A 25,343-nucleotide genomic window follows, 5' to 3' on the forward strand; every position below is an offset into this window, starting at 1 on the left:
CAAGCTCCTCTGTGGACTGCGTCATCCTCTGCCTGGACCCCTAGCCAAAAGGGCTCAGAAAGCCCAGGCCCACGTTCTGGGCAGACCCTCCAGAATCAACCCTCTCCTTAAGCTCCATTGGCCCCTTCTGGACTCACCCTACATGCCAGGGCCCACCGCGGCCCTCTGCCATACCCCTCCTCAACTCATAGGCAGTGGCGCACTTTGGGGAATGGCCAATCCCAGGCTGGGCCCAGCTCCAATCAAGATGCTGTGGGCTCCTTGGGAGCAGGCAGATCTAGGGCCCTCAGCTGACTCTGAGCTGTCTTCCCAGGTGCCCATCAACCCCGCCCCCAGTGTTTCATATCTTTCCCCTCCCCCAAGTCGCACTCCCACTCCTGATACCCTCCCTCAGGGAAGACGGCCCCACCTTCACTTTCCAGAGAGGACCCCGGAGGCCCTCCATGAGCTTCCCCACAGCTTCTCGTGGTTTGGGCCCTGACCCCTTGTTTTGGGGGAGGCGGTGGGCTTCCTGTCCCCCAGGGCTGCTTCTCTACCTGAGGCCCATGCCCAGCCCCTGCCGCCTCTCTCTCTGCTACCTGCCAGAGTCCTTACCTATAGACTTGCTTTCTTCCACCTCAAACCCACTCAGATCTCTCTCTCCCTAACGTGAACCACATGCACCCACAAAACCACTCCTTCCCCTAGCCCATGGAGCAGCCAGCCCACTCCCTGCCTCTCCTGGGAGTCAGATATGGGCGAGCGCTCTCCATGCACTGGCACCACCACACCCCTCCCCTGCAGCCTGGCTGTTCCTGCTTACTCTGCTGTACTTGGCTTCTCTTCCCAGGTCCCAAACAGTGGCTCTGTCTCTCAAATCCTGGGACCCATCAGTCCTAAATGGCCTCACCTCTCTTTCGTGTTTCACTCACTCTGAGTTGGGTTCCAGGCATTTGCATCCACGAGAATCTGAACCTCCCAGCTACTCAGAAGCCCCATAACTTCCCACCTCCAGCCCTTTGGGCATACCGCTGGGCCCACCTAGGATACGGGTGCACATGCCTCCCTCCAGCACCCCAGCCCAGTCTCATGTTCAGGACCCCACTCATGGGTTCCCCTGCCTCAGACCCACCAAGGGACCAGGCTTCCCTCCACTGAAGCCCCCAGCACTTTAACGCTGCCCATGCCTTCCTCCCTGGTTCTGATTCTGTCTCCCCCCTCCCCCCACTGGCCCAGGGCCGAGAGTGACACCCACAGCAGGTGCCCAACACAGGCCAGTGTTCACAAAGGACCCGAACATCTGCTCCACCAGATCCCAGGAGTCCTCACAGGCAGCCCGCTCTATGAAAAGGGTAGAGTGCCCAGGGAAGGACTCAGGACAGGTGGAGGGCGGGACTTAGAGGGGTGGAGATGGTCTAGAAGCACACGGGTCTGCCAGTCCAGCGCAGCCGGGGATCAGAGGCGGCTGGGGGCTGGGGGTCAGGTGGGCACTGAGGGGAGTCCAGGCCAGCCCAGCCTGCACACCAGTGGGCTCCCCACTGAGGTCTCAGGGAACCCCTCAGCTCCTTGGCTCTCCCTGCAGCCCCAGCCACCAGGTCTGCCTTGGGGATCAGAGCAGCCCTTACCTGTCTGAGGTGAGCTTCATGAGGGTGTGGCCCTGTGTGGAGTACGTGATGAAGGACATCCGCAGTTTCGGGCTGGGGAGGAAGCAGGCATTCGGGAGAAGCCATAAACACAGGCTCAAATGACGCCAATGTGCAGCCAGGGACAGGGTGCATGCCAACCTCCCTGCTCCCCACCCCAACTCTGCTGCTTTGGGGCCCGTTTTCCAAACCGCAGAAATTCCCGTAACTTCAGTGAAGGATTATGAGGCTTGTGGAGATGTGGGGCCTTCTGGGCAGAGAGTGCCAGGACGGCATCCTGCTCCACCCCTATACCCCAACACCCCACAAGTCTCTCTCTCTCAAACACACACACACAGGCACACACACTCCGGAATGTGCACAGTGCACATAAAGGAGACACACACCTACACACTCCTGCATGAGGGTCTCTCAACTGGCCTCGCGTCTACCTTAAAACTCTTAGACCTTTTAACCCCTTCCCTCTTCTATTGCCTTTTCCACGTCCCTCTCATCTCAAAACAAATTATTCTGCTTTCCAGCCATTCATATGATTTTTTGGTCTACAACAGACAACATATAAGATAGTGGTGCCATAAGATTAATACCATATAGCCTAGGTGTGTGGTAGGTTATACTGTCTAGGTTTGTGTAAGTACACTCTATGATGTTCACACAATGACAGAATTGCCCTAGGACGCATATCTCAGAATGTATTCCTGTCATTAAGCGACACATGACTGTGCATCCCTCCCTTTCCTCTCCCTGGCCACCGTCTTCTGGTCCGTTGACCCTCATCTTTTAGCTAAATTGCTACCACAGGTCCCTTGATGAGCTCCCTACTGCTCCTGGCTGTTGTTCTAACTCATTTTATCCATAATTATCACTTTTTTCCCTAAAGCACAACATTTATCATGTCACATACCTGCTCAAGAATCATCTATAGCTCCCTATTGGTCGCAGCAGGAAATCCAAGCCCCTTGGCCTCACATTATGAGCCCCGATGGCCTTGACCCCAAGTTGTCCTGTCCAGCCTCATCTCCCAGCCCTCCCCTGAGTTAATGCTACCCTCCAGCCAAACAGACCACGCTCTCCACAAGAAGTCTCCTCGATAGCTCTTGTTACCTAGCCTTTCCCCATCCTTCAAGACCGAGTTAAATTTCCACATCCTCTAGGAAGCCATCTTTGACTTTTTCTCTAGGAATTCTTGCTTTTTCTTTTAAGTTGCCATGTAAGTCTTTGGTCTCTTTCTTTGGGTTTTTGGCACTGTTTAACCCGGTGTTCAGTTACTGAGTTATTGGTCTGCGTGTCTTAACTTCCTTTCCCAGTCTGTGAGGTCCTTAGGGGCAGACTGTGCCCCCTGCTATGTGGCCTGACTCCCAGGCAGGAGCCAACCAAAGCTGCTGAGATCGAATTGAGCCAGTGATTCTTTCCCTTCCTGCTTCTGAACACTGCCCTAGGCTCTGTGCTCCTGACCTGAGGGACTCCCATGCCCACCGAATCTAAACAGCTGTGTATTCTGCCTGGCAGAGGAAAACACCCTGTAGCTTGGAGAAGCCGTACTTTTGGAACTTCTTGACCATTTCATCCACAAATTTGTGAATATGCTTCCAATTACCATTCACGCTGTCCGACCTGAAAACAAAGGAGACCTCAGTCAGAGGGATAAGGAGCGTCCATTGAGTGGGCAGAGTTTCTGCCTCCCTACCTTCCAGCAGGCCTTTAGCAAGACCCACCCGCCTCCCCATGTAGCTGCAGACTGCCACACACTCCCAGTGACCTCTGTGGCTGACCCTGGTGGTGACTTTCATCTGTGTGAGTGGTGGGGAGGGTGACCAACCAGACCTGTGTGTGGGGACTGAGGGCCTTCCAGGAATGAGGGACTTTAGGTGGCAAACCAGGATGACTGGTCACACTAGGTAGGGCTGTTAGACAAGAATTGAGGGAGGATGCATTGGCTGGAAAACAGTTCTGATTCTGATACTTTGGCTCTCCTGGTCCACCACTTCTCTGAAAATAATCATTCCCAGCCATCTACTCCTCTCCTACCCCTTAAAGGTATCTGTGGTTGGATTGGGGGGCGGGGCACAGCTCTCTGTCACCCTATGCCATCATGAGCCTCTTGGAAGCAACAGCTCCAGGTTCAGAGGGTAATCCAGGCCTATCCTGTAATCCCCTGCTGGACTCTTGGATTCTTGGGCATCAGACTATGCTGACCAGCCCCTTTAGTTTGGGGATCTATTTGGAAGCCTGTGTCTGACCTGCCAACCCTTCTTCATGACACCCCCAAATTCTGTTCAGTCATTCACATTTCCCAGCACCCACAGATACAAGAAGAGACAGTCCCAACAGAAGCCTGGGCCTCAGGCCAAGGAGACTGTGCTACTCATATGATTTTATTTCCCTTCTTTATTATCAGCCTGCAAATCTGAGCCCCTCTGGACACAAAAGCCCTTTCTAAGCAGCACTGCCAGGAGAGGGGCAGGAACAGGCCTGGGCCACTGCTGTCCTGTGTCATCATGCCCCAACCAAGAGGGAAAACCACAGGTCCTTCCTGTTCCTACTTTCAGTTTCTTGACCCCATCAGATCCCACTTTAGTCCCCGGATGGAGGAGGCTGAAGGGGGTTGGGGCCTCCTGACTCCTTCTGTCTAGGTGGGAAGCACTTATGTGTGCCCTACCTGCTCAGGGTTCAAAGGTCTTTGCTATCCCAGATCTCTGTAGGTCTGCACTATTCAAGATTATGGAGGGCAAATGTGAGGCTCACTGACTGTTTTGCTCAAGGTTCTGCAGATGGTAAGGGGTGAAACTGAGGCTGGTGACCTGGCCTGGGCTTTTTCCCTGGAAATGTTGGCTCATATCTTTAATATGGCCTGTGAGTCAGAGGAGCCCTTCCTCTCACCTTCAGTGATCACCATGCCCATAAATATCCTGAGTGTCATGTTTATATGTGTGATCCCCACGTACCCAAGAGCATCCTTCTCCTCTCTACTATTCCGTCTGCCTCCTCTAGGCTGCATCTAAAACTGTCAACAGATGGTGATGACACTAAGGATGGATGACAATGATATCAGGATTATCATTCACGGAGCACGTATATACCAGAAACTTTACATACATGGCTTCCAATTCCAGAACAACCCTATGATATCAGCATCGTTCCCACTTTATGAGGAGAAAATCGAGGCTCTCACAGGTCAAGGAATTTGCCAAAATTTCCATGGCTAGCATGGATCTGAACCAAGATCTAGCTGTAAAACCCATGCTCTATCCATTGCACTTGGCAGATCAGGGTGACACTGCTGTGTCTGACAATTGCTGGGTAGCAAAGCACTAGACTCGGACAATCTCCACAATACTGACTTTCTCTTGAAAGATCCATGCTAATGTGCAAGATGACTCTTTTCCTAACTATTGGTAACACTTTCCACTTTCATTCTCATTACTCATTACTCCTCTCCTCTGTTTCCCCCCTGAGTGAAGAGGAGATTCCAGAGAAGATTTATAGGAAGCAAGAGTCTTCAACCCACCTGCCTACTCTGGGAAAGTTTCCAGTTTGTGATTATTTTGAAGCAAGGTATAGAATCTAAAATACAGAAGAATGCAAGTGCTCATCGGCAGTGGAAAATGCCACAGGGACCTACAGGACCCTAGGAAGGAGACAGTATGTAACAGAGCAACCATTTGAGCTTCTGGCACACAGAGCTCCAATCATGTTTTAGTGCCCCACTCTTAAATGAGAATGGAGAGAGGAGGATCACCAGACATTTGAGGACATCTCTACTATTAAAGCTTGAGGCCAAACATCCTAGTGATATAACTACCCTGAAACAATGGAAGTGGGTGGGGCAGAATCATGTGGGGGAGCTGAGCTATAAGAAAGCTCAATTCTTTTCCCCCATTATAAGAAGTCAACAGAGAATGTGCACTCTCAACCAGCAGTCAGTAAAAGCATGTTATTAGAAACAAGGTCATAATACCAGAAGAAAAATCTAGAAGATTTGTAAGTGGCTGCCTCTCAGAAGTGGGATCAGAAGTGGGGAGGAATGGGTAAGAGCCGTAAGTTTTTTGTCGTGAACTTTGTAATAGTGTTTGTTTTTTGTGAGGAGATCAGCCCTGTGCTAACATCTGCCAATCCTCTCCCTTTTTTGCTGAAGAAGACAAGCCCTGGGCTAACATCCATGCCCATCTTCCTCTACTTTACATGGGATGCCGCCGCAGCATGGCTTGCCAAGCAGTGCGTCGGTGCGTGCCCAGGATCCGAACTGGCGAATTCCGGGCCGCCGCAGCAGAGTGCGCGCACTTAACCACTTGCGCCACCAGCCCGGCCCCTAATAATGTTTGATTTTAAAATTATTTTCACTCCCACCAGCAGTGTATGAGAGTTCCCTTCTCTCATACACTGCTGGTGGGAGTGCAAACTGGTGCAGCCACTATGGAAAACAGTATGGAGATTCCTCAAAAAATCAAGGATAGAACTACCATATGATCCAGCTATTCCACTGTTGGGTATTTATCCAAAGAACTTGAAAACACCAATTTGCAAAGGTACATGCACCCCTGTGTTCATTGCAGCGTTATTCACAATAGCCAAGACTTGGAAGCAACCTAAGTGCCCATCAAGGGACTAATGGATAAAGAAGATGTGGTATATATACACAATGGAATACTACTCAGCCATAAGAAACGATGAAATCCAGCCATTTGTGACAACATGGATGGACATTGAGGGTATAATGCAAAGTGAAATAAGTCAGAGGGAGAAGGTCAAATACCATATGATTTCCTTCATTAAGTAGTAGATAATAACAACAATAAACAAAAACATAGGGACAGAGATTGGATTGGTGGTTACCAGAGGGGAAGGGGGGAGGGAGGAGGGTGAAAGGGATAATTCGGTACATGTGTGTGGCGATGGGTTGTAATCAGTATTTTGGTGGTGAACATGGTGTAGTCCATGCAGAAATAGAAGTACAATGATGTACACCTGAAATTTTTACAATGTTATAAACCAATGTTACTGCAATAAACAAAAAATTAAAAAATAAATAAATAAAATTATTTTAAAACATTTCTTTGATAAATGTAAAAATGAAATTACAAACAAAACTAGTAGCATGGAGGATGTCAGTAAAATGTCAGATTCTGAAACACTAAGCCCTCTTTCCTCCCTGGAAACATCATAACAAACCACTATAAGCTATCTGCATCAAATTTGTAGGAGCTCCTAGAAAAATAATAAAAGGTTTACAACAATAAGGCAAATGTGCAATCAAGAAATAGCCATCTTAAAAATAGTAGGAAAGTTTTATGGCATTTTTAATCACTCTTCTCCCACTCCTTCCTGGAATGGTGGCAGTTTTGGTCTTATCAGTTCCCCAGTTCCAAGTTTTCTTTGAACTAGAGGAAGAAATGTAGGCCTTACTTAAAAATTATTGTGTACATCTGTTCTAACCTGGCTGGGGTCAATTAGGATGTTCAAAAGCAGCTGTAGCCACAGGCTGAACTGAAATCCACACTTATGCCCAGCCAGAATCATACTCAGAAGAGTCCTGAGAAGACCTTAAGCTTCAACTTTGGGCTGATGCTTAGGCTCAGAGTAAGCCTAACTAAGAAGCAAAGGAATGCCCTAGCAAAGAAACATTCTGCAAAGACTGGGAAAGGTGGCTATTTTCCATGTTTTGTTTTAAATTTTTGTGGTGGGTTTGTTTGTTTCAGCTCCTGGCATTCAAGGAAATCTGTTAAAACTTTAGCTAAATATGAGCTAAAGGAACAGAAACTCCACTGACCACACACAACAAAGATTATTCCTTGCAAAAATAGTTAGGAAGGATCTGAAAACAAAGAGAATGTTAGACACTTCTACAATAAAAAACAAAAGCAAAAAAATATCCTAGTACTCATGGGAAATTCTGATTTCCAGAGTACCACATTATAATAATCAAAAACCCAATTTTCAGGGGCCAGCCCAGTGGCGCAAGCGATTAAGTGTGCACGCTCTGCTGCGGCGGCCCGGGGTTCGCCAGTTTGGATCCCCAACGTGCACCGACGCGCCACTTCTTAAGCCATGCTGTGGCAGCATCCCATATAAAGTAGGGGAAGATGAGCATGGGTGTTAGCCCAGGGCCAGTCTTCCTCAGCAAAAAAAAAGAGGAGGATTGGCATTGGATGCTAGCTCAGGGCTACTCCTCCTCACACACACACACAAAAAACAAACAAACCCATTTTCAATAAAAGAAATCACAAAATATACAAAGAAATAGGAGGACACATCTCATTAAAAGGAACTAATTAAATCTGCAGAAACTATCCCTGAGGAATCCAAGGCATCAGACTTAGTAGAGAAAAAGACCTAAAAGCAACTATCTTGAATATACCTCCGAGGTAAGCTAAAACGACAAAAAATTAAAGAAAATCAGGAAAGTGATAAATTAAAAAAATGAGTGTACCAAAAAAGAGACATAAATTATTAAAAAAACAAACAGAAATTCTGGAGATGAAAAGTGCAATAACTGAATTGAAAAATTCATTAGCAGAGTTGAGCAGGCAGAACAAAAAAATCAGCCAAGTTAAGGATATGACAATTGACATTATCGAGTGACAGGAGCAGAAAGGAAAAACAATGAAGAAAAGTCATCAGAGTCTAAGGGACCTGTGGGACATCATCAAGCAGCTCTATATATACCTTGTGGAAGTCCTAGAAGAAGATAAGTGTAAGGAAAAGAAACATTGTTTGACTAAATAACAGTCAAAAACATCCAAAATTGGATGAAATATATGAATCAACAAGTCCAAGAACCTCAACTCCCACTGCAACAAACTGAAGAGCCCCACATCAAGACACATTATAATCAAACTGTTAAAAGACAAAGACAAAGAGAGAATCTTGAGCAGGGAAAAGAGAAGAGATGTGTCATACAAGTAGTCTTCAATAACATTATCTCATCAGAATCCTTGGAGGCCAGAAGGTAGAACAGGATATATTTAAAGTGCTGGGGAAAAAAGCAGTCAAGTGAGAATGCCAAATTCTGCAAAACTGTCCTTCATAAATGAGGGAGAAATTAACATATGCACAGATAGATGAAAGCTGAGGGAGTTCAATTCCACAGTATCTGACCTACAAGAAATGGTAAAGGGAGTCATTCAGGTTAAAATAGGACACTAGACAATAACGTGAACTCTCATATGAACATAAAAATATTTCTAATAAAGATAAATACAAGAGTAAATATAAAAGCTAGGATTATTGTAATCTTGGCTTCTAACTGAACTTTTTATTGTCTACAGAATTTAAAAGATATGCATTAAATTCACTATAAATCTATGCCATTGGGCACACAATGTGTATAGATGCAATTTGTGACATTGGTAACACAAAGTGGGGTTGCAGCAGTATTGGAGTACAGTTTTGTACACAATTGAAGTTAAGATGGTATCAATTCTAATTATATTGTTATAACTTTAGCATGTTACAGCTAATGCCCATATAATCATGAAGAAAATATCTATAATAGAATATACACAAAGGAAATAAAAAGGGAATAAAATCCTGTCACTACAAAAAAAATCTAGTAAACACAGAAGTAGGCAGAAATGGAGAAAATAAGAAACAACAAAACTAGAATGCATACAGAAAACAAAGAGTAAAATGGCAGAAGTCCTTCCATATAGTAATTACTTTAAATGTAAATTAATTAGACTTTCCAGACAAAAGTAATAGATCAGCAGAATGGATTAAAATAAAAGATCTAAGTGTTTGCTGTCTACGAGAGACTCATTTTAGATGTAAAGACACAAATAAGTTGAAAATGAAAGTAAGGAAATATATTCAGTGCAAATAGAAATCCAGAGAGATCTAGGGCAACTACATTAGACAAAACAGACTTTAAGTAAAAAATTGTTATAAAAGGCAAAGGACATTATATATTCATTAAAGGGTCAATTCATCAAGAAAATAAAACAATTATAAACAGATATGCACCAAACATGAGAGCTCCAGAATTTATAAAGCTAACATGGACAGAAATAGAAAGCACTACAATAAAGTTGGAGACTTCAACAGTCTACTTTCAGCAATGGATAGAAAAACAAAATATAAGCAAATAGAGAAATAAGGGAATAGAGGACATGAAGAACACTATAAAACAATTGTACCTAACCAGTATGCAGAGAATACTCCACGTGACAATAGCAAAATGCACATTTTCCTAAAGTGCATGTGAAATATTCTCCAGGATAGATTACATGTCAGGCCACAAAACAAGTCTTAACAAATTTAAAATGATGGAAATCATTCAACAAAGAAATAGAAACCATAAAAGTAAACCATACAGAATTCCTAGAGCTGAAGAGTACAAATACTGCACTGAAGAATTCAATAGAGAGCTTCAATAAGAGATTCAATCAAGCAGAAGAAAGTATAAGTGAACCAGAAGATAGGGCATTTGAAACCATCTGGAGGAGCAAAAAGAAAAAGGAATGAAAAAGAGGGAGGAAAGCCCACAGGACTTATGAGAAATCATCAAAGGAAGCAATATATGCATTATGGGAATCCTAGAAGGAGAAGAGAAAGAGAAAGGGACAGAAAGTAAATTTAAAGCAACAATGGCTGAAAGCTCCCCATGAAAACATGGGGAAAGAAACAGACGTTCAGGAGGCCCAATGGATCCCAGATAGGTTGAACTGGAAAAGTGCTACACTGAGACACATTAAATTTAACTTTAAAAGGTCAAACACAAAGAGAGAATTTTTAACGCAGCAAGAGAAAAACAAAACAGCATATAGAAGAGACTCTATCATAATATTATCAGAAGACACAGCAACAGAAATTTTTCAGGCCAGGAGAGAATGGGATGATGCATTCAAAACAATGAAAGAAAAAACCTGTCAACCAAGAATGGTATACCGAGCAATGCTCTCCTTCAGAAATGAAGTCGAGATAAAGACTTTCCTGAACAAACAAAATGTGAGAGTTCATCATCACTAGACTTGCCTTATAAGAAATGCTATAGGGTGTTCTTCTAGCAGAAATGAAAGGATCCTGATTAATATCATAAAAACATGAATGTAGGTGGAAAACCCACTGGTAATGGTAGATATATTGCCAAAATCAGATTCTCTAATATTATAATAGTGCTGCATAATTCACTCACAACTCTAGTTTAAAAGTTAAAAAACAAGAGGTGATTTCAGCAACATGGCAGAGTGAGCTATTCCCTGTGTCTCTCCCACTTCGAACCTCAACTAAAACGACATTCATTGATCAGTGGAGGATACCCTCACAGCACACCAGGACGCCTCCGAGACCCAAGAATCTGTATATCTGAAGGTGGATGGACTAACCCCCCTGCCCCAGGAGGTGGTGGAGATAGGCGAGCACCCTCTGGTCCCCAGGCAGCCCAGCGCACGTGTGCGACTGCTTTCCCAACTAGAGCGATCACAGCACTGCTGTGGCCCTGAGGGTGGGACCATACCTCAGCGCGACTGTGGAAACAGGTGATGGCAGCCCTGAGCCTCCTGTGTGATCACTTCCCCGTCTAATGGGGGAGCCCTCAGGGCCATGCAGCCCACAGAGAGTGGCACAGGCTTGGACCCAGTGGGGAAGCCCTGCCCAGCAACACAAAGGACAGTGCTACCTAGAAGCAGAAGGCAGCTGAGCTGCCACTAAGGCGAACAAGCTCCCAGCTGCCATGAACACCCATAGTACTGCTGCGGCCCCAAAGAGGGGAAGCGTGTCTCAGTAGGACTGTGAGAGTGGGCAGTAGTGACCCCAAGCCCCTGTGTGATCACTCTCATCTAATGGGAGAAACCAAAACCCCACTGTGGTCCCAGGGAGAGGCTTTGGCTCAGTTCCAGAGGGGAGGCCTCGCTCACCAAGCACAACGGCTGGTACGACCTAGGAGCAGAGGGTGGCTGAGATCCCAGTTCCAGCGAACAAGCTCCTGGCTGCCGTGAACACCCACAGTACGGCTGCAGCCCCAAATGGGGGAAGCGTGTCTCGGCGGGACCCTGAGAGCAGGCGGCAGTAGCCCTGAGCCCCCCGAGCGATCACTCTCTCATCTGGTGGGAGAATCCACGATCCTACCCGGTCCCAGGGAGTGCCTTTGGCTCCATCCCGGAGGGGAATTCCCACCCACCAAGCACAACAGCTAGTGCGACCTAGGAGCAGAGGGCGGCTGAGATCCCAGTCTGGGCAAATAAGCTCCCAGCTGTTGTGAACACCCATAGTACCGCTGTGGCCCAGAAGCAGGGGGCACAGCTCTGTGGGTCTGTGGGAGCAGGTGGCAGTAGCAGAGAGCCCCCCCACGTGACTACTTCCCCATTTGGTGGGACACCCCACAGGGCTGCTGAGATCCCAAGAAGTGACCCAGGCTCGGACAGCCACACCTGACAGGGATCGTGGCAGTGGGCTCAGACTACACAGCTCCTGCCCCTCCCCACCCAAGTGGCAGCAGATGGAACCTGAGTCCAGAAACTATCACTCCATGTGCCGGCACAAATCCACTCCATCAAATGGTATAAAGAAATATATTAGTACTCCAGACCAGAAGGAAAAAGACAAACACCCAGAAATCAATCCTGAAGGCATGGAAATCTACGATCTAAATGACAAAGAATTGAAGACAGTCATCATGAGAAAACTCAATGAGCTACAAGAGAATTCTGAAAGATAGTTCAATGAAATCAGGAACCAAATTACTGTACAGAGGGAATTCTTCATAAAAGAGATTGAAACTATAAAGAAAAACCAAACAGAATTGTTAGAGATGAAAAACACAATGGATACAATAAAGAAAAATCTGGAGTCCTTAAACAACAGGGCTGATAATATGGGGAACAGATTTAGCAATCTGGAGGATAGGAACACAGAAATGCTTCAGATGGAGAAGGAGAGAGAACTTAGACTAAAAAGAAATGAAGAAATTCTCCAAGAAATATCTGACTCAATTAGAAAGTGCAACATAAGGATGATAGGTATTCCAGAGGGAGAAGAGAGGGAAAAAGGAGCAGAGAGCTTGTTCAAAGAAATAATAACTGAGAACTTCCCAAACCTGGAGAAGGAGCTGGAATTACACGTATAAGAAGCCAACAGGACTCCTAATTACATCAATGTAAAAAGAGCTTCTCCAAGGTGTATGTTAGTAAATCTGGCAAAAGTCAACGATAAAGAAAAAATATTAAGGGGCAGCAAGGCAAATGAGAATAACCTATAAAGGAAGCCCTGTCAGGCTTTCAGTGGATTTTTCACCAGAAACCTTACAGGCTAGGAGAGTGGAATAATACATGCAAAATTTTGAAAGACAAAAACTTTCTGCCAAGAATACTATATCCAGTGAAAATATCCTTCAGATATGATGGAGAAATAAAAACTTTCCCAGATAAAAAAAACCTGAGGGAGTTCACTGCCAAAAGACCCCCACTACAAGATTTGATCAAGAAGGCCCTCATACCTGAAAAAAAAAGGAAGAAAGGGTTTACAAAGCCTGGAGCAAGCAGATAAACAGGCAGACAAAACCAGAACCTGCAGCTCTCTGTCAGAGCAGCTCAGCAAACACTTGATTACAACTCTAAAGATAAAGGGAAGGAAAACATCAAAAATAAATATCATCACTTCATTTTAACCACAAATTTACAACACACAACGGAATAAGTTGTGACAACAACAACTTAGAAGGGGAAGAGGAAAGGGATGAAACCTGCTTAGACTAAGGGAACACGAGGCTATCAGGGACTGGACTATCTCATCTATGAGACCTTTTATACAAACCACATGGTAATCACTAAACAAAAAATCAGAACAAAGACACAAATGATAAACAAGGTGAGAACTGAGAAAACCATCACAGAGAGCCACCAAACTGAATTAGCAGTCCAAAATACATGGGATGAGAAACAAGGGAAATACATAACAACTGAAAAACAAGAGATAAAAGGGCAGCGTTAAGCCCTCATATATCAGTAATCACTCTAAATGTAAATGGATTGAATTTACATTCAATACATACAATCAAAAGACACAGAGTGGCTGGATGGATTAAAAAACAAGACCCAACACTTTGCTGCCTCCAGGAAACACATCTCAGTTCTAAAGATGTCTTAACATGAGTACAGCCATGTTTGGCCGCTCCACTGACCTACAGCCACCAGCACACAAAGAAATATAAAGCTGCTTTCTGTGTGGTGGGAACTGGCCTTTTCCCGGGAACTGGCCTTTCTCCCACAGAGACAGTTGCAAGTTGTAACATTTCAAGGCTCTCGGAGCGTTGTAGCACGGGATGGACTGGCCATCTGTACCGGGCTAAGACGATAACCAAAGAGAACAATGCACGTACACAATTACTGGCCTGGGACATTAGCCAAGGGGCTCAGTGCACATATGCCACTGATAACCATTTGTGCATGGGAACACTAGATGCTTGCTCTGTAAACTCTGTAACTGCTTATATAAACTGCTGGAGACTGAGACCCGGTGAGAGTTCCACCTGTGGAAGGGACGCCTTGCCCAGGATGTGTGATCCTTGCCCAGCCGTGTCGATTGACAGGACTCTCCCGGCACTGGGGTGTGGATGTTGTGAGTAATTGATTTATTGTGAAGTAATTGATCCGATGTGTTCTCTTTTGGTCAACCTGGTGTTTCTCTTTCTGGTTGATTTGTGTCATTTCCCTTCAGTCGATCTGGTGTTTCCCTTTCCGATCGATCTGATGTTTTTCCCTCTTATTATATGACCTATTTGAATCTGCTGCTATCTCAGCCGATGTGGATGTTTTCCCTTTCCAGTCGAGCTGGTGCTTTTTCCCTCTTATGACCTATTTGGATCTGTTCGCGGACTATCGCCTTTACTATCCTCTATATAATAAAATATACCTTCAGTCCATTTGTTTGGAGTGGAAAGTTTCTTTTACGTCTCCAATCGAATCCCCGAACCTCTCATAACAAAAGACAAACACAGGTTCAGAGTGAAGGGATGGAAGATGATATTTCAAGCTAATGGCAAACAAAAGAAAGCAGTTGTTGCCATATTTGTATCAGACAAAGTAGACTTCAAGATATAAAAGGTAATGAGAGACAAAGAGGGGCAATATATAATGATAAAAGGAACACTCCACCAAGAAAACATAACACTTATAAACATATATGCACCCAACACAGGAGAACCAAAGTACACAAAGCAGCTATTAACAAACCTAAAAGGAAATATTAACAACAGCACAATAATAGTAGGGGACCTTAACACCCCACTTACATCAATGCACAGATCATCCAGACAGAAAGTCAATAAAGAAATAGTGAACTTAAACAAAAAACTAAACCAGATGGACTTAATAGATATATATAGAGCACTTCATCCAAAAAGAACAGATGACACTTTCTTCTCAAGCACTCATGGAACATTCTCAACGATAGACCATATGTTGGGAAACAAGGCAAACCTCTATAAATTTAAGAAGACTGAAATCATAACAAGCATCTTTTCTGACCATAATGCTATGAAACTAGAAATCAACTATGAGAAAAAAACTGGGAAAATAACAAAGATGTGGAGACTAAACAACATGCTACTGAACACCAATGGATGATTGAAGAAACTAAAGGAGAAATCAAAGAATACCTGGCGACAAATGAAAATGAAAACACACCATACCAACTCATGTGGGATGCAGCAAAAGTGGTCGTGAGAGGGAAATTCAGAGCAATACAGGCCCACCTTAACAAACAAGAAAAATTCCAAATAAGCAATCTTAAACTACACCTAACAGAATTAGAAAAAGAAGAACAAACAAAGCCCAAAGTCAGCAGAAGGAGAGAAATAATAAAATGAGAGCAGAAATAAATGAAATTAAAACCAAAAACACAGTAGAAAGATTCAATGAAACAAAAAGCTGGTTCTTCGAGAAAATAAACAAAATTGACAAATCCTTAGCCAGATTCACCAAGAGAAAAAGAGATAAGGCTCAAATAAATAAAATTAGAAATGAAAGAGGAGAAATCATAATGAATACCACAGAAACATAAAAGATTATAAGAGAATACTATGACAAACTGTAGTTCAACTAATTGGACAATCTAGAAGAAACAGATAAATTCTTAGACTCACACAACCTCCCAAAACTGAATCAAGAAGAAATAGAGAACCTGAATAGACCAATCACAAGTAAAGACATTGAAACAGTAATCAAAAACCTCCAAAAAACAAGTGTCCAGGACCAGATGGCTTCTCTGGAGAATTTTACCAAACATTCAAAGAAGATTTAATACCTATCCTTCTCAAACTATTCCAGAAAATAGAGGAAGATGGAACACTTCCTAACACATTCTATGAGGCCAACATCACCCCGATACCAAAGCCAGGCAAGGGCAATACAAAGAAGGAAAATTACAGGCCAATATCGTTGATGAACATAGATGTAAAAATCCTCAACAAAATATTGGCAAACCAAATACAGCAATACATTAAAAAGATCACACATCATGATTAAGTGGGATTTATACCAGGGATGCAGGGATGGTTCAATATCTGCAAATCAATCAATGTGATACACCACATTAAAAAAATGAGGAATAAAAACCATATGATCACGTCAATAAATGCAGAGAAGGCATTTGACAAGATCCTACATCCATTTATGATAAAAACTCTCAACAAAATGGGTATAGAAGGAAAGTACCTCAACATGATAAAGGCCATATATGACAAATCCACAGCCAACATCATACTCAACAGGGAAATACTGAAAGCTATCCCTCTGAGAACATTAACAAGACAAGGGTGCCCACTCTCGCCACTATTATTCAACATAGTACTGGAAGTTCTGGCCAGAGCAATTATGCAAGAAAAAGGAATAAAAGGAATCCAAATAGGCAATGAAGAAGTGAAACTCTCGCTGTTTGCAGACGACATAATTTTATATATAGAAAACCCTAAAGAATCCATCAGAAAACTATTAGAAATAATCAACAACTACAGCAAAGTTGCAAGGTACAAAATAAACTTAAAGAATCAGTTGCATTTCTTTACTCTAACAACAAACTAACAGAAAGAGAACTCAAGAATACAATCCCATTTACAATCGCAACAAAAAGAATAAACATCTAGGAATAAATTTAACCAAGGAGATGAAAGACCTATGCAATGAAAACTATAAGACATTATTGAAAGAAATCGATGATGACATAAAGAAATGGAAAGATATCCCATGCACATGGAGCGCAAGAATAAACATAGTTAAAATGTCCACACTACCTAAAGCAATCTACAGACTCAATGCAATCTCAATCAGAATCCCAATGACATTCTTCAGTAGAAATAGATCAAAGAAACCTAAAATTCATATGGGGCAACAAAAGACCCCAAATAGCTAAAGCAATCTTGAGAAAAAAGAACAAAGCTGGAGGCATCACAATCCCTGACTTCAAAGCATACTACAAACTGATAGTAATCAAAACATCATGGTACTGGTACAAAAACAGACACACCGATCAATGGAACAGAATTGAAACCCCAGCAATAAAACCTCACACTACGGGCAGCTAATCTTTGACAAAGGAGCCAAGAACATACAATGGAGAAAGGAAAGTCTCTTCAATAAATTGTGCTGGGAAAACTGGACAGCCACATGCAAAAGAATGAAAGTAGACTATCTGCTTTTGCCATACACAAAAAATAACTCAAAATGGATCAAAGACCTGAAGGTGAGACCTGAAACTATAAAACTCCTGGAAGAAAATGTAAGCAGTACACTATTTGTCATTGGTCATAAAGGGATCTTCTCGAATTCCATGTCCACTAGGACAAGGGAAACAAAAGAAACAATAAACAAGTGGGACTCCATTAGACTAAAGAGCTTCTGCAAGGCAAACGAAACCAGGATCAAAATGAAAAGACAACCCACCAGCTGGGAGAAAATATTTGCAAACCATATATCTGACAAGGGGTTAATCTCCATAATATGTAAAGAACTCACAACATCTGAACAACAAAAAAACAAATAACGATCAAAAATGGGCACAGGATACGAACAGACATATTTCCAAGGAAGATATACAGATGGCCAAGAGACATATGAAAAGATGCTCAACATCACTAATCATCAGGGAAATGCAAATCAAAACTACACTAAGATATCACCTTACACCTGTGAGCATGGCTATAATCACCAAGACAAAAAATAACAAATGTTGGAGAGGCTGTGGAGAAAAGGGAACCCTCATTCACTGCTGGTGGGAATGCAAACTGGTGCAGCCTCTATGGAAAACAGTATGGAGATTCCTCAAAATATTAAACATAGAAATACCTTATGATCCAGCCATCCCACTTCTGGGTATTTATCCAAAGAACTAGAAATCAACGATCCAAAGAGGCTTATGCACCCCTTTGTTCATTGCAGCATTATTCACTATAGCCAACATGTGTAAGCAACCCAAGTGTCCATCAACAGATGATTGGATAAAGAAGATCTGGTATATATACACAATGGAATACTATTCAGCCATAAAAAAAGACAAAATCGTCCCATTTGCAAGAACTTGGATGGACCTGGAGGGTATTATGTTAAGTGAAATAAGCCAGAGAGAGAAAGACAAACACTGTATGACCTCTCTCATATGTGGAATATAAACTAACACATGAACAGAGAGAACAGTTTGGTGGTTACCAGGGCCAAGGGAGGCGGGGGGTGGGCACAAGGGGTGAAGGGGCACATTTATACGGTGACTGACAAACAATAATATACAACTGGAATCTCACAATGTTGTAAACTATTAAGACATCAATAAAAATTTTTTTAAAAAGTTAAAAAACAAATGTATTAAACTTAACTATAACCACAATAATTTGTTATTGTATACAAAATATAAAAAATACGTAAGCTGTAATATCAATAACCTAAAATGAGACAGTAAGAAATAAAAGTGCAAAGTTTAGGAACGGTATTGAACTTAGGTTGTTATCAGCTTAAAATAGATGTTATAAATACATTTTATGTAAGCCTCATTGAAACCTATAGTAGTTACACGAAAAATCATGATAAAAGAGTCAAAGTATACTGCTACAAAAAGTCATCAAATCACAACAGAAGATAACAGGATAAGAAGCCACAAACAATAGATCTACAGTTAGAAAACAATGAATGAAATGGCAATAGTGAGTCCTTACACACCAATAATTACCTTAAATGTAATGGATTAATTTCTTCAATCAAAAGACATAGAATGGCTTAATGGATAAAAAACAACAACAACAACAACAAGATCCAACAATATGGCACCTACAAGAGACTCACTTTAGCTGTAAAGACACACATAGACTGAGAGTGAAGGGATGATAAAACACATTTCAAGCAAATGGTAACCAAAATAAAGCAGTGGTAGCTATTACTTATATCAGACAAAATAGACTTTAAGCTAAAAATGGTCAAAAGATACAAAGAAGGTCATTATATAATGATAAAGGGGTCAATCCATCAAGAAGATAAAACAATTGTATATATTTATGCCCCCAACATCAGAGCACCTAAATATATAAAGAAAATGCTAACAGAACTAAAAGGGGAAATAAACAGCAACACAATAATAGTTGAGGTCTTTAATACCCACTCTCAAGAACTGATAGATCATCCAGACAGAGAATAAATAAGGAAAGAGCAGATTTGAATAACCCTATAGACAAAAAGGATTTAACAGACATATATAGAAGATTCCATCCAATAGCAGCAGAATACACATTCCTGTCAAGTGCACATAGAACCTTTTCCAGGACTGATCATATGTTAGGCCACAAAGTCTTAATAAATTTAAGAACACTGAGGGGCTTGCCTGGTGGTGTAGTGGTTAAATTTGGCACTTTCCACTTCAGAAGCCCGGAGTTCAAGGGTTGGGATTCTGGGCGTAGACCTACACCACTCATCAAGCCCTGCTGTGGCAGCAACCCACATACAAAATAGAGAAAGACTGCCACAGATGTGAGCTCATGGCCAGTCTTCCACAAGCAAAAAGAGGAGGATTGGCAACAGATGTTAGCTCAGGGCTAATCTTTCTCACCAAAACAAAAAAGAACACTGAAATTATACCAAAGATTTTTCTGACCACAATGATATGAAACAAGTAATCAATAACAGGAGGAAAACTAGAAAATTCATAAATACATGGAAGTTAAACAACACATTCTTGGACAATCAATGGACCAAAAAAAAATTAAAATGAAAAAAAAGTATCTTGAGACAAATGAAAATGGAAACACAACATACCAAAACTTATGGGATGCAGCAAAAGCAGTTCTAAGAGGGAAGTTTATAGCAATAAACACATATATCAAGAAAAAAGAAAGATCTTAAATAAATAATCTAACTTTACACCTGAAGAAACTAGAAAAAGAAAAGCAAATTAAGCCCAAAGTTAGCAGAAGAAAAAAAAAATAAAGATTAGAGCAGAAATAAATCAAATAGAGAACAGGAAAACAATAGAAAAGATTAACAAAACTAATAGCTGTTTCTTTGAAAGGATAAAGAAAATTGACAAATCTTTAGCTAGACTAACCCCAAGAACAAAAAGAGAAGACTCAAATCAATAAAATGATAAATGAAAGAGGAAACACACAACTGTGTGACAGCACAGAAATAGAAAGCTTCATGTGAGATTACCATGAACAACTATATGCCAACAATTGGACAACCTAGAAGAAATGGATAAATTCCTAGAAACATCCAATCTACCAAGACTGAATCAGGAAGAAATACAAAACCTAAAGAGAGAGTAATGAGTAAGGAGGTTGACTCAGTAATCAAAAGCCTCTCAACGAAGAAAAGCCCAAGACCAGATGGCTTTACTGGTGAATTTTACGAAACATTTAAGGAAGAATTAATGTCGACCCTTCTCAAACTCTTCCAAAAACTGAAGAGGGAACACTTCCAAACTCATTTTATGAGGCCATCATTACCCTGATACCAAAGCCAGATAAGGACACTACAAGAAAAGAAAAATACAGACCAATATCCCAGATAAATACCGATACAAAAATTCTCAACACAATATTAACAAGCCAAATTCAAATCCAGCAACACATTAATAGGATCACTAACCACGATCAAGTGGGATTCATCCCTGGGATGCAAGGATGGTTCAACATATGAAGATCAATAAATGTGATACATCACATTAATAGTATGAAAAGAGAAAAATTATGTAACCATCTCAATAAATGCAGAAAAAGTATTTGACAAAATTCAACACCCATTCATGATGAAAACACTCAAGAAATTAGGTAGAGAAAGAACAAACATCAACTTAATAAAGGCCATATATGAGAAGCCCACAGATAACATCATGCCCAATGGTGAAAATGTGAGAGCATTTCTTTTAAGATAAGGAACAAGACAAAGGTGTCTACTCTCACCATTCATAGTCACCATAGTACTGGAAGTCATAGCCAGAGCAATCATGCAAGAGACAGAAATAAAAAGCAGCAGAATTGGGATGAAAGAAGTAAAACTGGCTCTATTTGCATATGACATGATTTTATATCTAGAAAATTGTAAAGACTCCACCAAAAACCTCTGAGATCTAATCAACAAATTCAGTAAAGTGGCAGAATAAAAAATCAGCGTACAAAAATCAGAAGCATTTCTACACACTAACAATGAGTAATATAAAAAAGAAATAAGGAAAACAGGCCCACCTACTATAGCATCAAAAACAATAAAATACTTAAGAATAAATTTAACCAAGGAGGTGAAAGATCTTTACACTGAAAATTAGAGGATACTGATGAAAGAAACTGAAGAAGACAGAAATAAACGGAAATAAATTCTGTGTTTATTGAATGGAATAATTTATATTGTTAAAATGTCCATACCACTCACAGTCTTCTACAGATTCAATGCAATCCCTATCAAGATTCCACTAGCATTTTTCACAGAAATTAAAAAAAAATTCTAAAATTTGTGTGGAACCAAAAAAGACCCCGAATAGCCAAAGCAATCCTGAGAAACAAGAACAAAGCTGGAGGCATCACACTTTCTGATTTCAAACTATATTACAAAGCTATAGTAATCAAAACAGCATGATACTGGCATAAAAACAGACTCATAGACCAATGGAACAGAATCGAGAATCCCAGAAATAAACCCAAGCATGTATGGTCAACCAATATTTGACAAGGGATCTAAGAATACTCAATAGAGAAAAGACAATCTCTTCAATAGATAGTGCTGGGAAAATTGTATATTGTCAATCAAAAGAATGAAACTAGACCTCTATCTTATATCACTCACAAAAATTAACTCGAAATGGATTAAGGACTTAAATGTAAGACCTGAAACAAAATTTCTAGAAGAAAACATAGGGAAAAAGCATCTTGGCAATGATGTTTTAGTTATGAATCTAATGCACAAGTAATAAAAGCAAAAATAAACTTGGACTTGCAGCCCCACTTGTAGCCCCACTTGGACTACATCAAACTAAAAAGGCTTTGCACAGGAAAAGAAAAGATTAACAAAATGAAAAGACAACCTATAGAATGGGAGAAAATATTTGAAAACCATGTATCTGATAAGAGGTTAATATCCAAAATATATAAGGAACTCATATAGCTCAATCACAAAAACCAAATAATACAACTAAACAATGGGAAAAGGACCTGAGGAGACATTTTTCCAGAGAAGATATTCAAATGGCCAAGAGATACATGAAAAGGTACTCAACATCACTAATCAAAGCCACAATGAGATATCACCTCACACCTGTTAGAATGACTAGTATCCAAAAGACCAGAGCAAATAATTGCTTGTAGGGATGTGGAGAAAATTTCTTTGATATAAAGGAGCAAATCGAAGATAATGTAGTTAATGGGTGGATCAGCCCCTTGATATCATTCAGAGTGAAACCCAATTCCCTGAGGAATTAAAAACAACTCTCCTCATCTTACAAATTGAGTTTTCATGAGAACAGAAATGTGCTCCAGAAGGAATTCAAAGCCCACCTTCCCTTTTACCAACCCCATGGGAATTGAGTACTGAGTACCACTTGCCAATCCCAGGGGAGGATTCTAACACTTCTGCCCACTGCATCTTGGTATAGGAGTCACCAAGGGAAACACAACAGTCAAGCACTGGATAGAACAATGCTTTACTTACATAAAGAGACAGAGCAAGATCAGCTTCAGTAGGGGGCACTGGTCCCCGATGGCCAGTGAGTCTCTCTAGATGGCTGAGGCAGGGCAATCAGCCTAAGTACACCCCTCTCCTGCCACAGTAGAAGGAACTCTGGCCCCTCCCCACAGAGGACAGACAACAGCGAGTTGGCCAGGTACCATGCGATACAAATGCTTTACACAGACAAAAAGAGTATTTAAAAAGTTAAACAAGGAATGATATACCCACACAAGGTGATAACACTGACACAGGCTGTATGGGCTCTTCATCTCTTCGTCAGGAAGTATCCAGGCCCAAAGTCTGTTCTCATGTGGCTGGTTGGGGGTCAAAAGACTGCATGCACAAGACTTCCTTTTCCAAACAATTTCCAAATAAGATAAGATACTGAAACATCAATCACCAAACAGAGGTTTATCTAGTTTGGGCTTCTTATTACAGAGGAACTAAAGATATTTGGGTTTGTCAATAAACGTGTCTTGTGCCACCTTGAAAACTTTACTACGAGGAAGGATATACTTCTAGAAATTATGAAGAGTATTCATAAATTTGTCATTCTACAGAATTCTGGTGTAAAAGATAGTCCATAATTGCTCACTTCTTAGTTTTCACAAGAAATTATGGCATCTACAGGTTAATAATTCTAATCAACACATGTGATTAAAACTACTAGAAATGATAAGGGAAATGATTCTATACAGGGAGAGCAAGATGTGTTTTTGGTAAGAAAAGGTATAAGGTATGGAAATGCACTTTTGTTACGGGAAAAATTTTGTTCTAAAGTAGAATAACTAGTCATTTCAGAACGAGAAAGGGGATTAAAGGATAAAAACTAAATGGAAATAGAAAGTAGGAAGGGGCTAGGAAATCTTATGTGGTCAAGCTGGCTAAAATAGAATGAATTTTCTATAAGGATTTTAAAAACAAGCTTTAATATCAATAGTATGCCTATGCAAAATTGAAACATAATTCTCTTTCATTTCTTAAAAGGACAACGTTTTCTTGGACAATTGGTCTGCTCTTAGTAAGAGATTATGAAAGATTTTTCTTTATCTTTTGGGTAATCTATCTAGAAGCAAAGATTTTGTGTCTTACCAAAATAATTTCCTGTGCTTCATGTTGTTTTTACCAAGTCTTTGATTATTTTGGAGAACTGAGTCTTTTCTATTAAAAGAGCTAAGGGTTTTTTTTTACAAGAGCTAAGCTTTTTTTCAACTATGTAAATTTCTGTGTTTGCTTTGTCACTTTGGTTGAACAGATAACCAAGATCATGTTTAACCAATTGTTCAAACCTTTTGATATTTTTTTACAAACTTCCCACCATCAAATTTAAAATGAAGTCTTTTTGATAATGAACTAACTTTGGGATTTTCCAGAGGGCCCCTGGAACATCTCAAAAGATTTGTTCTCTCTTCTTAGGAAAGAGAGATATTTAATTAGGCTTTTTTGATACGTTGAAGTATGTGGGAAGCATTGTCAAATAAGAAGTCATGCTAAACCTTTTTTAGGTTATGTTTGTATGGATATATGTTATTGATGTAAGTGTTCCAGAAACTGTATGAAATTCCTAGAAATCTGATGTCTTGGTATAATGTTATCAGTCAGAATTCTAATTATTATCTTAAAATGTTGTGTCACAGAAAAAATTAAATTTCCTTGTCAATTGTATTGTAATGAACTCTCAGCAGATCTTTAACCTTGGCCACTTTTAAGTCTTTTGACATTTACAGACAGTTATTGTTTTACTCTAATGTTTTTGCAAAAATGCCTCCTCTTCAAAGAGATTCATGGAAAGAACTTTGACAAGTACAGCTTTCTCATAACTTTTAGAACATACCACCGAACTGGGTAATGATTTTCTGAACTCAAATGGAGAAACTGATGGATTCATAAACCTGCTAACTGAAGATCAAGCATTAATCAAAAATTAACTACATGGGACTGAATGAACTGATAAGGATGATTATAATTTTTGCGACTTTGTTTGAAACACTGCTGGTTCTTCTGGGTTTTTTTTTTCCAGATTTCAAGAATCCTCATTTTTTCTTTTCTTTTAACCTAACTATAACTTACAGCAATTTGGTAAAGCATACTTTTATAAACATATTTTTTTCTCCATCTGATCCCTCTAGTATTCAGAAAATCTTATAGAGTATTCTTATTTTTCATGACAAGATAGGTATTTGCATAATTTCTATTCTCCTTGTAACAGGACAAAATTGCGCGATGCATGGCTTGGCTTCTTAGCCTAAAGAAGCTTTCAAAAATCTCATCTAAGATTCCTTACTACCAGTTTTAAGAAACCAAGGTGGACTTTATGGAGACAATAAATCCTCTTAGATATCAAGTGTTAGCTGGAATATCATATTCAACAATATACACAAAATCACTATTCTTTTTTTTTTGTGAGGAAGATCGGCCCTGAGCTAACATCTGCCAATCCTCCTCTTTTTTTGCTGAGGAAGACTGGCCCTGGGCTAACACCCATGCCCATCTTCCTCCACTTTATATGGGATGCCGCCACAGCATGGCTTGACAAGCGGTGCATCGGTGTACGCCCAGGATCCGAACTGGCGAACGCTGGGCCACTGCAGCAGAGCAC

At 41.0% G+C, this 25,343-nt stretch overlaps 1 protein-coding gene across 1 annotated transcript in view; it reads right to left on the bottom strand.

Moving 5' to 3' along the window:
* LOC131406887 (anthrax toxin receptor-like) overlaps positions 1 to 25,343 on the bottom strand; it is a 60,161-nt gene that overhangs the window by 28,159 nt on the left and 6,659 nt on the right. The window contains exons 2-3 of the mRNA XM_058542752.1: positions 3,165 to 3,236; positions 1,605 to 1,676 (exon numbers count right to left, since the gene is read on the bottom strand). Of these exons, the coding sequence (XP_058398735.1) occupies positions 1,605 to 1,676; positions 3,165 to 3,236 (144 nt within the window). The remainder of the gene's footprint in view (positions 1 to 1,604; positions 1,677 to 3,164; positions 3,237 to 25,343) is intronic.

The sequence above is a fragment of the Diceros bicornis genome, chromosome 6, assembly GCF_020826845.1.
Source record: "Diceros bicornis minor isolate mBicDic1 chromosome 6, mDicBic1.mat.cur, whole genome shotgun sequence".
Taxonomy (NCBI): Eukaryota; Metazoa; Chordata; class Mammalia; order Perissodactyla; family Rhinocerotidae; genus Diceros; species Diceros bicornis.